This window comes from Amblyomma maculatum, chromosome 4 (genome assembly GCF_055883805.1).
Source record: "Amblyomma maculatum isolate TAMU_Amacu chromosome 4, ASM5588380v1, whole genome shotgun sequence".
Lineage (NCBI taxonomy): Eukaryota > Metazoa > Arthropoda > Arachnida > Ixodida > Ixodidae > Amblyomma > Amblyomma maculatum.
This window is the reverse complement of record NC_139347.1, coordinates 170088054-170102982: the sequence shown is the minus strand read 5'-3', so window position 1 is coordinate 170102982 and position 14929 is coordinate 170088054. Positions and strand designations below refer to the sequence as shown.

Below are 14929 nucleotides of genomic sequence, written 5' to 3'. Positions count from 1 at the left end.
TGCGTTTAGCTTTTCTGGACGTAAGGGGTGCATAAGACAGCGTTAAAAGGCAACTTCTGTGCAACATACTCGAATCTGATGGCATCAGTAAAGAAGAAATTGAATTACTAAACGAAATACAGTGAATCTTCTCTTGAACGAATTTCAAGGGACCTCAGGAAAATGTTTGTTAAAATAAAAGTTCGCTGAATTGAAGTAAGTGCGTGCAAGGTTGATCTTCAAGAAACATCGGGTGTCCAAGTCATATCGCATCCCATTTGTCACTGCGCTAATTTGCAAGCAAATAATGCAGTAACCTCTTGCAGGTCTTTCGAAATTAGGCCTGCAGTGGTCTTAAACTAAATCATTGTGTGCGAGCTCAGCCTGTGACCTTGTCCAGCACAATGTTCTGCTGGGCGCAGCAAAGGCCTTCATTTTCTTCAAGCAGATCACTGCTTGAGCAGATTATGGGAATGCAACATGCATATGTAGTACACCTTTCGTGAAGTTCAATGCCAGTAGAATTGATGCTCTCGCCATGGTTATGACCGTCGAGCCAATTAAGTATGCAATGCGAGCTATGGATTCGACTGGGTACAAGCCAATTCAGTTTAAAGCTAAATGACTGGCACTTTTCTTCACGCTGTAATGAAAAGTGGCTCTGAATTGTAAAAATACGCCACAAAAAGTGCGAGTTGTGCTTGTTGAAGTGCTCAATATGACGTAAGAGACACAAAATGACGTCGCGGAAAATGTTCGTAGAACTGAAATGAGCAATAACTAATTTCGTTAAAATGAAGGGCATTTGCATAGCGTTCAATTGAGGTTCGGTGGGGGAATTTTATAAATTTCGTACAACTGAATACTTCTTATAACTGACGTTCGTTCAAGTGGTATTCCACTTATACAGAGATAATAAAGTTTAAATTATATGGGAGTAATTGTGAAGTACGTCTATTGCAGAGGTATGCAAAGGACGAAGGCAGGGATGTCATCTATCACCACTGTTGTTCATTATTTATGTGAAGAAGATGGGAAAGAGTGCCGAAACATGCAACTTTGGTTTTAATCTGTCGTATAAGCTAGGTGGAATGAACCTAGAACGCATGCTTCCAGGGTTATTGTACGCGGTCGACATTGTTCCATTAGCCAATAGCCAGGAAGATTTGCAAGCATTGGTTAATATAAGTGGGTACGAGGAAGATACAGTCGGCTTATGTTTAGTGCAATTAAGTTGGGTCTGATGGTATTCAACAATTTCAGCCATTGATTAGAATACTAGAGAGTAAGATCGCAAGAGTGGCTGAAGGTAAATGTCACTGGGTATGGATAAACGAAGGACAGATATCTTATAAAACAGCGCATGTACACGGGACTAAGAGGAAGAAAAAGGCACACCCAGCGCCTTCTTTTTCTTCTTCATAGTCCCGTGTACATGCACTATTTTATAAGACAATGCATGATCAACTCACCCAAGCTGCCGTTCTACTGCGGGGACAGATATACGTAAAAAACATGAACATGATAGCAGGGCAAAGGAACGGCGCGACAGTGAAGCACAGGGTGGTATTGCGGTACAACAGACATGAAGTACTTAAAGGTAATTGGAAACGAATAAGGGTACATGTGCTTACCTTCAGTAACGCGATATTTTGCTTAACGGAGCAAGTGCAGTCGAGGTTAGATATAGATAAGAGATCTATGGGAAAGGCAGCAAGGCTGTCGACTGGGCCAGTTGGTATTGGTTCATAAGAGAAACCAGCCAAAAAACGAGAAACAAAAAAAAGGTACACACAGGACGAAGGGACCAGCTTTCGTCCTCTGTGCTCCCTTTTTTCTCTTTATCGTCTTTTGGCTGCTTTCTATTATGAACCTATGGGAAGGTTAGCACTTGGAGCCACCGCATATCTACAAACAAACCAGTACAGGGGGAAATGGGATGGGCGTCTTTTGAGGCACGAGGGCACAGAGCAAAACTTTTTTTACAAAGAGCGCCTCAGCAAATCGGGGCGCAATAGGTAGACAGGTAAAGAATTTTGATCCTGATACCGTAAGGGAATTAACTCACAGTGAAAGAGAATGGCCAGAAAACTAACCGGTAAGTTTGTAGGAAGGCAGGGCAGAGTAATAACGAGCAAAAGCGAGCGAGTACAACTGTGCCAAAGACATGGAACTGACGGAACACAGAGGCACTCAGTCCCGTGTCTTTGGCACAGTTTTACCCGCTCGCTTCAAAAGAACCAACTAGCCCATCAGAGCGTCTTACTCACGAAAAATAAATGACTGCCAAACATCATAAAGTATAAAACATTGAACAATTCACTGGAAAAGAAACCGACGCTGGACATATATACAAAAGGAAAAACTCGGATTAAGAAGGAAACCTTCTATGATAACTCAACAGCCATTGGCCTTGTCTTTAAAGCTAAATCAGGATGGCTTAGAACCTGAAGCTGCAAAAAAATTTTAATACAAAAAAAAAAGAAACTAGGTCTATGTGCGGTAGATGCCCAGAAATAATTGAACATCTTGAACTGTATCCATTCAGATGTTGATGCAGGCATAGTCACTCTAGCTGAGGCCCTGGAGTTCAGAGGTAACAGAGGAAGCTTGAATGCATCAGTGGTAGGACCAGATTATCAAGAAATGCTTGGAAGATTAGTGGGAAAATAGCAGGGCGGACGCATGGTAGTTTAAAATGAAGTTTATTCAGGATATTGAACGATAAACCATGTCTAAATGTAAGGTCGTTGAAGTTGCAACTTTATCTTAGTTATGAGCATGGTGATTCCTATCACTCCCCCGTTTCAAAGGCGACCCTATTTTAACGTTGATCCATCCATCCTCACAAATACGTGCCATGATTCGCGTCATCAGTTCTCTTACGTCATTGGAGCTACTTAGGACGTCCGATACGCCGTTTTTTGATTGCTAACGGCTCAACTGGGTGAAATCGGTCAGCTAAAGTGTCATATTATAATATACCATTACGGACTGCGCTGAGAACTGAAACCATGGGAAGTTTCGGGCGACATGCGCTTTTTTTTTAAAGCAGCAAGTGCCTGACAGAAAACTTTTTCTGTGAATCAAAATTTTGTTGATGCATATTCTCTCAGTCATGCGATACGTTGAAGAAATCTGGACTTATCTTAACATCAGCGTGTCAATTGTCATCAAAAATATCCTATTTTGCATCGTCTCTCTTCTATATGAAGGGTGTATCAAACTAGCCTTGAAATAATACTTTTTTATTACAAGATATATTTCTTACACATTTTAGAAGTAGCGAGGTGTTGGATGTAAAGCTCACACAGACAAATACCCCAAAAAAGGAGCACACCTACAAGCTTTCCTTGTTAGAGGAAAGGGTCTGATCCACTTAGACTGCAAAGTGGGAATCAACTGCCGAACCCTCATAGGAGTACTTTTATTGACGATTTGCTAATAAGGACAAAGCGCACATATTATATTCGAATTCTGACAACAAAGACCGCAATCGGCATCTCTCTTGGCGGCATAATCCTTTAGTAATACAAACGTAACTGACATGTTGATTACACACACAAACACCTGTCCCAACGTTTCACACAATGGCAACGTATTTAGGACAAGCAAATAAACCATGTATTCTTTTCAATATGTGCCGATCTTGTCATTTTTCGTCATCGAGGAATGGCACAAGTTTAAAACATCCTCAATATAGGTGGGGAAAGTTTCCTCGGTCTGTTGCGCTCGTCCGCTCAAGCGATGTGCGGCGCGAAGATTGCAGACTTCAGGGTGTCGGAAGACATCTGCAGGGCGAAATTGGAGGTGGCCCTTCCTTGTCAGAATGCCGGCCTCGTGATTCGCGCAAAATGGTTTGCTGACTTTCATGAAATAGAACATGACGTTCAGCTTGAGAAGAACATCCCGCCTATTGTGTGTGCTGACGCACTAACCAGATGAAATCCAGATCTCCAAGCTTTAATCATCTGTGCCGATAAAAACTCGTTTGTCCCGGTGGCACGCTTTCCGGAGCGAGCTGCAGAAGGGGCCGGGCTGCTGGGCCGGAGCTGGCGCTGTTGGAGTCGGTTATCAAAGGATAGCGCCATCAGCTGCCTATCATAGGGCATACAGAGTGGATCGAAACCGCGACGTCCACCAAGCATAAGGCGTGATTTAGGACAGTGATAGCCGCCATAAAGACAGCAGTCGTTTGCGCGTTTTGGCACATCGTAGTGTTCCGGGCGGCCACACTTCACATCTTTACTACATTGTGAATTTAGAGCCTTAGACGACCACCATATTCATTTAACACTGCTCCAAACGACATGTCAGTCTCTGAATTTTAGACCTTAAGTAAAACCTCGCCAAACAGTGTTTTCGAAACTCTAAATCAGCTTAAGCAGATATTACCCCACATAATTATTAACATTTCACTCTATGAAACTCTTCACTGCGATCCCTTTCCGTTTTTAGTATATCCAGTTCTGACAGTACCTGTACAGTAACCTCTTTACTCTCCTGTCTTGCTCAAACCTCTTTACTATCCTGCATGGCTTTCGAGTAGTATACGTTAGGAGTTTTGGTGGCCATATGTAACTGCCTTTTATATTAGAAAATGCCGGAAATGAAAATTCAACACCATCGTACGTTTCTATTAGAGGGCAGATACATTAAACATCTGATCGCTGTTCCGAACTGAAATTCTTCATTTTTCTATAAATGTCGGTTTCAGAAACCTGGAAGTCAGCCTCCATTTGGGTGTGTATACTACTGTGATACGACAAAAGGGCTATTTGGATTTTTTAAGCCCGGAACAGTGTGCGAGGTAAGATATATTCGTCAACTGCCTTCATGCTGCATGATCAAACTTGTTTTGCTCAATAAAAGTCTTGCCTTAGTCAAACAGCAAGCTACATTAATGTTTAAAATCCGCATATGTCACTAAGCTTGTGTACAACAGTTCAGTAGTTCATATAAATTCTTCCGACTGTTTTGTATTTATTTGTGGCAGTAATTCTATAAGCATAAGGTCTAGTGGGCGCTTCAGTTATCTATTTCGTTTCTCCGTCAACGGACACTGGCAGCATTTGCAGCTGCGGCGTGAGTGCATGCCCTATTTCGGCTGTAGAATTCATAAACAGGGAAAAAAAAGAATCGCCCTGCATAACGGATCATCTAACTTCGTTCTAACGAAGACGACGAATTGGCAACATGAAGCTCCTAGCAGATCGAACTGTTCCTTTGTGTGACTGCATTACATCAACAATCTATGCGTAAAGGCAACAGAGTCAGCATCAGCGCCTACTCCGAGCTCAAACTTGTCCAAATCTTTCCTCAGTGATCTTGGCGCAATACGCAAGAAGGTTTACCCAGCGACAATTAAATACTCAGCGCGCAACTGATTACCAAAGCAAGTGGTCCAGGCAAAGGGGTGTCCGCACTACGCGTAATGAGCTAGTCTGCGTCATGTGAGACAGCTTACAGCAGCAAAACATTCACAAACTACAAGAATGGGTAGCCGAGGTAAACGCGCATGTTCTTAATCACAACTACTCAATCCCTGAAGAGGCCGGAGTCACTGAGATCAGAAGTAGCCCCTACAAATGCGCCTCTTAGGTTGCGAGCCTCCGGCCGCCCCGGTTCTCCCTCCTCCCCTTGCTCGCTGACTTGGTCCCCCTCTTTTGTGTGCGTCCCGCGGGGCACCCGCGGTGAAAGAATGGCCGTCGCCGGGGGGCTGAGTTTTGTGTCGAGGGGTGCGACTCGGACGAAGACAAGCTAACCGTCCTCGCGAGCCCTTCCGTTTCTGAGAAGTGTGTTTTATGGCCCTCGAGGATGCGGCGCCTTTGATGCGGCGTGCGGATGCCAAAGAAATGGAGACGGGATGGGGACCGCTACTATGGCTACTGCTCCTTGGACCGCACGAGTGTCTCCTGCTGCGCGATGCTTTTGTTCTTTAAGTGCTTTTCCGTGTCGGTCCGCGGGGCTGTAGCCATGTGTTTAAGCATCCCACAGTTTCGAGGAAACGTGCGGGGCTGAAAAATAAAAACAACTTCGTTTCCCCGACACGCCATTGGCCTATTTCAGTTTGACTAAATTCCAGGATTGGCTACCAGAAGTAGGACTGTAATTGATGCGTAGGAGGCGCCCGAGAAACCTGGGAAAACTAATTTAAGGGGATGTTTTGGCGCGAAATAGAGAGAGCGCGCCGGGTCTCGGCCGCCTCTGGATTGCCATCGTTTTTAACCGCCCTGTACGTCTGTCTTTGGCTGTTTTGAATAAACGGCCTTTATATTCGTCTTCTCCAACTTGCAACGTGTCGCCGGACGAGCGGACGAAGGAGCTTGGCGCTCTTCGTTCGACTGACGCCCTATACGATCACCAACGTCATATTGATCACGTCGACAGTCATCACCCTGGCGTAACGCAAATTAACTGCGGCAATCATGTTATGCTCTCCGTGGGGCTTTAGCATTCATTTCCAACCAGGCAAAAACTAATAGATCACGTTATCAATTACCCCATGCATTTCAATGTGGACCGCGTGAACCTCTGGCATACATCATATACGGTTTTCGAGCCAGGTATTTATCTATCTATCCAAGGTGTCCTACTTCCGATCAATTACCGGTTACTCTGTCGGAAGGCGCAAAATGAACGAGAAGTATAGGACCGGCGCCCGTTGTATGGCGCCACCGTCGATGGATTGGGGGAATATAGGATCGTCCCCTTTGAAACGGGATGGTAGCAGTAGCTATCATGCCCATTTTTCTCCATTTATCTTAGGTATTGATTTAGAATGGTTAACTAAACCATCATTCTATTTATTAAATTATTGTTCCTACATTAATAACATTATGTCACTTCTCTGCTTTTAAGCCACCAATCTTCCAGTCGTTTTTTGCTAGGTTCCACCGCCGGTTTATTCACCCGGCCACTGGTATCTCTAAACCCCAGAGCTTCAGGAACAGTTACCGCGCCTGCATCAACTTCCGGATGAATACCATTACATTCGAGTATAATATGGTCAATTGTTTCACATGAGTTACCACATACAGCACAAGCGTCATCTCCATTGTTAAATTTCTTTTTGTAGCTGCGGGTTCTAAGGCACCCTGATCTAGCTTCAAAAAGTAGGGCACTGCCTCTCGAGTTATCAAAGAAGTCTTCCTTCCTGATCTGCATTTTCCACTTTCGGTATAATTCCACACTTTGTTTTTTTTTCCATCGAATTTAAACAATTTTTACCTTCTGTGTTTTTCACCTGTTGCTTAATGCTCTTTATTTTTCCTTCCTTGTGACTAGCATACTTACTAGTTAGTTTCCTAGTTCTTTTCCTCCATTGTGAGTCAACGCTTTTTTGGTACAGATATTTAAATACTTTAGCTGCCCATCTTTTACTGTCCAATTTCCTCAGGCGTTCCTCATATAATATTTTACTCTGAGCTTCCCGTACTTCGAAAGATGCCCAGCCCAAATCTCCCTGTACCGCCTAATTTGTAGTTTTGCCGTGGGCACCTACTGCTAATCGTCTAACGGATCTCTGATTTACTTCTAATATCGACTGTAACTCTGATTTTAGGCACGTAACCGCATTTCCGAAAGTTAGTCCGGCCAACATAATTCCTTTCCAAATACCCCTCAAAACCTCATACCTATTGTATCCCCACAATGCCTTATGCTTCATTATCCCAGCATTCCTTCGCCCTTTGGCCTTAAGTGATTGCTCATGCTTTCCGATGTATGCCAATCCTCCGTTTACCCATATCCCCAGATATTTATATTCTGCTACTCTGAGTATTTCATGGCCTTGCATTTTAAGACCCTGATCAGTTGAGCCGTTGAAAATCATCAGACCCGGCTTAACTGCGCTGAAACTGAAGCCTAGAGCATCCCCTTCGTCTCCGCAATACTTAACTAGAGTTTACAATTCTTCCAGACTCTCAGCTAGCAGCACAATATCGTCTGCATACATCAAACCAGGGAGGCGCTGCTGTGCCGCCTTTCCACCTAATCTATATGACAGGTTAAGACCTAGGTTACTGTCTTGTATCCTCCGTTCCAGGTTTATCATATAAAGCATGAACAGCCTCGGTGATAGAGGAGATCCTTATATTAATCCTTTGCATACTTTGACATCCTCCGTACTTCTTACCCCTTCCCACATAATTTCTACTTTGTTGTCCCGGTATATTTCCTGTAGGAACTTTATTATCTCATAACCGATACCTTCTTCCTTTAATATGTTCAACAGGAGTTCCCTGCTTACGTTGTCGTACGCCCCGTTTATGTCCAGGAAGGCCAAAAACATAGGTCTATTTTACACTCTAGATATTTCGATGTATTGGGTAAGCACGAACAGGCTATCATCTAAGCGCCTACCATTTCTAAAGCCGTTCTGAAGTTCTCCGAGCATCTTGTTACTTTCTACCCATGCTTGCACCTTTAATTTCACCGCCTCCATGGCTAACCAGTACAGTACAGATGTTATGGTAATCGGCCTGTAGGATTTTATGTGCATCCTTTCTCCTTTCCCTTTATAAATCAAATTCATTTTATTCTGACGCCAGCTGTCCGGAATTTGCTTATTCTTTATTACTGTTTCCAGAGCTTTTAACAACGTTTCCTTACTTTTTGGACCGAGTTCATTAATCAGCTTGATCAGAATTCCATATATTCCTGTAGATGTGTTTTTAGGAATATTTTATTCTGCCCTTTTCCAGTTTAGATTGGTCAGTTCTAAGCTGCTTTGTATTCTACTACCTTATGTTGCTTCCTGATTTGCGGAGATTGCCCTATCGCCGCTAATAAATGACTCGGCTATAACTGATGTAATGTAGTTCACTGCGTTGTCTCCCTTTAAAAAATTTCCCTCGTTATCTTCAATCCGATCCTGCTTTCTTTGATTCTTCTTCCCTAGCCAGCTTATATGGTTCCAGAATTTTCTTGCTCCGCCTCTAGAGGCATCGTGTATGTCAGCCATCCAGCGATCGGTGGACTGCCTTATTTTACTTTGGACGAGGGCCTGCACCTAAAGTTTCTTTTGTCAATATGATTCCCATTTTTTGGTCGACTTCCTCCTGAGATACCTGTGCTTTCTTTGCCATTCGGTGTTTTGTTGAAGCAGCACGTCGTTGTTCAATAGCTTCCCTGATTTCCTTATTCCACCAGCTCCGTGGCTTCCTCTTTCCATTCCAGCGGTTTGCTACTTTAACCTCCTGAATTTCCCTCCTTATGAGCAGTTCTACCTGTTCATAATACCAGTCTTCCATGGGGCTTCTCTCTATTGCTTCCCCTATGTCTGCTGCTATCTGCGCTATTTGATCGTCGTTTAATTTTTTGTTTACGTTTTGTCTAAGTTTCATTTCTCTTTTCATCAAGGGCCCCATCTGCAGTCCAATACGTTTATGATCACTTCCCAGACTACACTCCCCTTCTTCGTCTATTTCCATTTTTGTGACCTTGCTATAAATTTCCTGCGACATTAGACAATAGTCAATGTTCGTTTGCCTGTTGCGGAATTCCCACGTGATTTGGTCTTCACATTTTGTTTCTCTATTTACTATAACTAGATCGTGTCGCTCACAGAAATCTAGCATTAGCTTCCCGTTACAATCCGTATATCCATCCAGATCGTCGATGTGGCCGTTCATTTCCCCCAGTAGAATAATATTGGCCCCGTTTCCAAACTGGCTTATATCGTCACTGAGACATTCAACAAGGTCATTGTTTTCTTGCCTGCATTGATGTCATGTTCCTAGATAAACTACCCCTAGCCATGTCCTTATGCCGGCAATTGTTCCTGAAACACAGATATGTTCCTTTCAAGATGATTTATTTCTTTGCCAATTTGTTCCCTGGTGTATCAACATACCTACCCCTCCACCCTTTTTTCCGTTCTCGTTCTGTTGCACCCTTCCCAGACGTAGCCTTCTGTCACGAAATCGGCGCCCATTTTCATCAAGCCGGTACGGCGCGAGGCCCGCACGGCGTCGCGTGGAAGGCATGGAGAGAAAAGCCCCCCTTCCCCGCGCGGGAGAGCGCGTAACTTTGTACGCGTTGCCATGACCCTCTTTCCCATTGCCCGGGGAGGACGGTGGTTCATCGGCCTGGAATGTGCCAGGCCTTTCGAAAAACTTCTATGGGACCTGGCCAATGACGACGCGCGGCTCGACTGGAGGAGAAGAGGGAGCTATAACCAGCGAAGCTATGTGTGTGTGCGCGCTAGCTTTGACGCGTGCTAACAAACAGACGCGGCGCGCCCTATTTAAAGAGACCGCGCCGTTTGATGAGTCAGTCAGTCATTCAGTTCGTCAGCGTTTTGTTACGTGATCGCCTGCGCTCCGGCTGGACTCCCGGGGATCACCCGCTGCTGGCAAGCCCACGGACTTTCAAGGGAGCGGCGCTCGTCTCGTATGGCGGCCACATCGTGACTCTTGAGGCGTCGGACTGCAACAGTGCCCGGTGAACAATTTGGTGTTTGTTTATGTAACTCTCTCGTGTTTGATCTATTGTAAAGCCTCTACGTTATTGGATACCTGTGTAATTGCATGCTTAGCGTTTGTATTCTGTGAACCTCTCATCTATGTATTTCAAGTGATCTTGTGTATTCCTTTGTATCGTCTCTTGCTGTGCATAAATTGTGTTTTGTTTGTTACTTCTGACTCCGATCCTTTCTCTGGTTTGAACCGGCGACCGCTGGGCACCAAACGACCACCCCCTTCTGTCACCACAAGGTAGTTGAATTCCGGCTGAGCTTGCCACGCAGGTCGAGGGCATCTCCTTTGCGACCGGAACAGCTACCCCCACTCACTCAAAGGGTGTCTGGGAGTGTGCGCACCGTTAAGGGCGCATCGTTAATAATACCCCCTTAATTATTAACGGGTGACAATTAATCTGGCGCCCGCGACGGGACGTTTGGTGCACTCAAGCTCAGAGGACGGAGAAGGAGTTGGAAGAGTTTACGAAGAGGTCGTAAACAGTGTAACAGCAGAGCGATAGCAAGAGGTACCGCGCTGAAGCGGTTGTGTAAGGTCCATTGAGAGTGCTATGTATTAGTATTAGGTAGTTCACATTGAAGATGAATCTCAAGGAGATTATTGCGTTGGGCCTAGAGAAAGGTCTAAAAGGAGCTGAACTGCGTGAATGGGTGGACCGAAAAGAAAGAGAGGTTCGAGAAGAGGCTGATAAGAAAAGAGAGAGTCAGCGAAAAGAAAATGAAAGGCAAAGGCTGATTTATATAGAAGCCTCTGCAAATGAAGAACAGAGGAAAAGATACAAGGCAGAGAGCTCTCGAGTAGCTGCTCAAAAAGCCCGATTACGGGCGCCAAGAGAAAGGGCGAGAGCCCGAGAAGTAACCGAAATAACCCATTTTGGGACAGAAGAAAAAGAAAGCGCCCGAGGAAGCGCAGTGAAATATCAAATGGCGCAAGAAACAAAATTTGACCACCAGGAGAAAATGCTTTCATTGAAGGTCAAAGAAGCGCCTATGAAGAGTGAGAGGCAGCAGACAGCGCTAGCCAAAGGAAGGGGCAATAGTGAGAAATTATTTCGGCCCCAAGTGAAATGCTACAGGTGCAATAAGGTAGGGCACTATGCCTCAGATTGCCGTAGCAACCTTGTGCACACAGGAATGGTTAATTGTTTTAGTTGTGGTGGTAAGGGACATAAAGCAGTGCATTGTCCAAGGAAGCCATTCCTACAGCCATCATGCGTCGGCGACTCTTCATTTGAACGCTGCGATGAAGACGTCGGCATCGACAGTGTGCAACAAAAGAGCTGGGAGAAAACTCCAGTATTATGCACAGTTGCGTGCACCGCGCCGGGATCCAAGAGTGCTGGAATTCCGGTTTTCAGCGGAAAAATTCGAGACAAATCGATTTCTGTACTGTCAAGCACAGGGAGCACTGCAGTGTTTATAAAAAGAGAATTAGTTCTTGATGAAGAGCTTACCGGAGAAATGACTCCTGTGCTTTTCCTCGATGGTTCCGCTAAACTGTTTCCTGAAGCCAAAGTGCATGTGAAGACTCCGATCTTCACCGGCGTTGTGACTGCGATATGCATGCAACACCTAGTGTACGATCTAATCTTGGGTAGCATCAAGGACGCGGGACCACCAAATCCCGAAACTTGTCACGCCGACGAGGCTGAAGAGATGTTTGCTCCCAAAGCAAAACAAACTCTGTCAGATGAGTGGTGTACACTAGGTATGCCGGCACAGACAGAAGTGAAAGCTCAGGACACAAAGTTCCAACTATCTGACTCTGGAGAGAAAATGGGCATTACTATCGAGGTTGACGAACTAGAAAATGTTGCTAAGTGCTCTACTACTTACTGCCCGGCTGCAGAACCGCCGTTGCATGCGGCTATATTGTTTGAAAGGGTACCGACTGACTCCCCGACAACCACTGAAGAGGGTGAGACTAGCTCCAGGGGTCAGAGTAAGGTTGTGGAACAGTCCGTTCCCGCGACAGAATGTTCAGAAAGAACAAACTTTTCTGGAGCAAAGATTTCTCAAGAAAGTGAGATTGTCCCCTCCAAAATGACAGGTTGCGGCGAAGCTGTGAAGGTAGTTATCGAGCCAGAAACCTCTTTCGTGTTTTCAACGCCTGAAGATGAAGAAGGGCAGGAGTGTAGCTCCTTATTAAATGACACCATGGCTGAGTACATAAGTGACCGGGATGAGGAGCTTTCAAATAGCAGTGAGCACGAAAGCTTGGATGAAGGTGACAGTGCAGATCCTAACCTTGAGGATTCAGAAATGGAAGAAAGCGAAGACTGCACTGCAATGAAAAGGTTCAAGGAACATTTTAAGGAACTGGATGTAACTGCAAGTGAGGAGGATGAGGATCCAGTTGAAAATGAGTCCTGCTTTGAGAAGGTACGACTTAAGGTCGCAAAGAAAAGAAAGAAAATGAAAAGGATTGGGGGAGAACAAAGTTCTCAAAATTACGTTCCTTTCAGACAACAATGTTCTGATTATGCGGGTAAAACCGGATCAAACGTTTCTCGGCCAAAGGTGCGAATAAAAGTGAAAATGAAAAGAAACAACTTCAAACCTGCCAAGTCAGGTGAATTGGAGCCGGAAAAGTCAAGAAGAAAGAAAAGGAAGAACTTACTGAAGGACTTGAAGCGCAAGGAGAACAGCTCAAACAGAGAAGAAACTGGGCGGCCGGCACGGAATAATATTAGGCCTGCAGGCAACATTTCTCTCCGCGAGCGTACTGTTGGGGGCCTCAGATACAAGGGCCAAACTACTTCTGATCGGCAAACAGACATTATAAGGAAGATCAAAGCGCGAATGAGGAAGAACAGCAGGACACGCGTCAGAAAGAAGTACCAGTGCTTCGTAAGAAAGAGAACTGGCGCGCTAGGTAGTTTGAGAGGAGCTCACCTGTTCGATGGAAGAGCCACAAGCCGTTTTTGGAAATATAGGCGAAAGCATGCCCTGGGTTTGTGCGCTCCACATTTGAATAGCTGTGTTTCTGTGTTGTTGACTCTTATGTGTATCCGACGACAGTGTGTTGTCATGTTTGTGAATTTCATGGCAGTGATGTATGAATTTTGTAATGTGTTATTACAGTTTGTGAAATTTGTGCAATATGTGTGATATGAACATTTGCCCCATACAATTGTGAGCGCATGCATGTGCGCGCGATGTTCGTGGTTGTTGTGAATATTGTGGGACAATATTCTTTAAGGGAGGGGCAGTGTCACGAAATCGGCGCCCATTTTCATCAAGCCGGTACGGCGCGAGGCCCGCACGGCGTCGCGTGGAAGGCATGGAGAGAAAAGCCCCCCTTCCCCGCGCGGGAGAGCGCGTAACTTTGTACGCGTTGCCATGACCCTCTTTCCCATTGCCCGGGGAGGACGGTGGTTCATCGGCCTGGAATGTGCCAGGCCTTTCGAAAAACTTCTATGGGACCTGGCCAATGACGACGCGCGGCTCGACTGGAGGAGAAGAGGGAGCTATAACCAGCGAAGCTATGTGTGTGTGCGCGCTAGCTTTGACGCGTGCTAACAAACAGACGCGGCGCGCCCTATTTAAAGAGACCGCGCCGTTTGATGAGTCAGTCAGTCATTCAGTTCGTCAGCGTTTTGTTACGTGATCGCCTGCGCTCCGGCTGGACTCCCGGGGATCACCCGCTGCTGGCAAGCCCACGGACTTTCAAGGGAGCGGCGCTCGTCTCGTATGGCGGCCACATCGTGACTCTTGAGGCGTCGGACTGCAACAGTGCCCGGTGAACAATTTGGTGTTTGTTTATGTAACTCTCTCGTGTTTGATCTATTGTAAAGCCTCTACGTTATTGGATACCTGTGTAATTGCATGCTTAGCGTTTGTATTCTGTGAACCTCTCATCTATGTATTTCAAGTGATCTTGTGTATTCCTTTGTATCGTCTCTTGCTGTGCATAAATTGTGTTTTGTTTGTTACTTCTGACTCCGATCCTTTCTCTGGTTTGAACCGGCGACCGCTGGGCACCAAACGACCACCCCCTTCTGTCACCACAAGGTAGTTGAATTCCGGCTGAGCTTGCCACGCAGGTCGAGGGCATCTCCTTTGCGACCGGAACAGCTACCCCCACTCACTCAAAGGGTGTCTGGGAGTGTGCGCACCGTTAAGGGCGCATCGTTAATAATACCCCCTTAATTATTAACGGGTGACACCTTCTATAAAAGGCGGATCTTCTAGATCCCTGAGATGAGTCTCGCAAGGAGCGTACACACCTATTTTGTCATCCTTCAACTGCTGTTCTATCTCAAGCCATTTCGCTCTTTTTCTACCTCCTTGCTTGTTTATGTAGCTGATCCTCGTGTTACATTTCTTTTTTGTACTTTTCTTTCTCAACCTACTCTTTGCCATTTTTGGGGGCTCAGCCTCCATTATTACACTTTCTTCTGCTTCACTTCTAACTACCTCTGTGCACGGAGTCCTCGCGGACCCCGTAGAAAGGCTACAGCCCTGCCT

General features: G+C 45.4%; 1 protein-coding gene across 1 annotated transcript in view; it reads left to right on the top strand.

Moving 5' to 3' along the window:
* LOC146193476 (uncharacterized) overlaps positions 1-14929 on the top strand; it is a 157076-nt gene that overhangs the window by 112430 nt on the left and 29717 nt on the right. The window contains exon 6 of the mRNA XM_084602781.1: positions 4697-4789. Coding sequence (XP_084458907.1) covers positions 4697-4789 — 93 coding nt within the window. The remainder of the gene's footprint in view (positions 1-4696; positions 4790-14929) is intronic.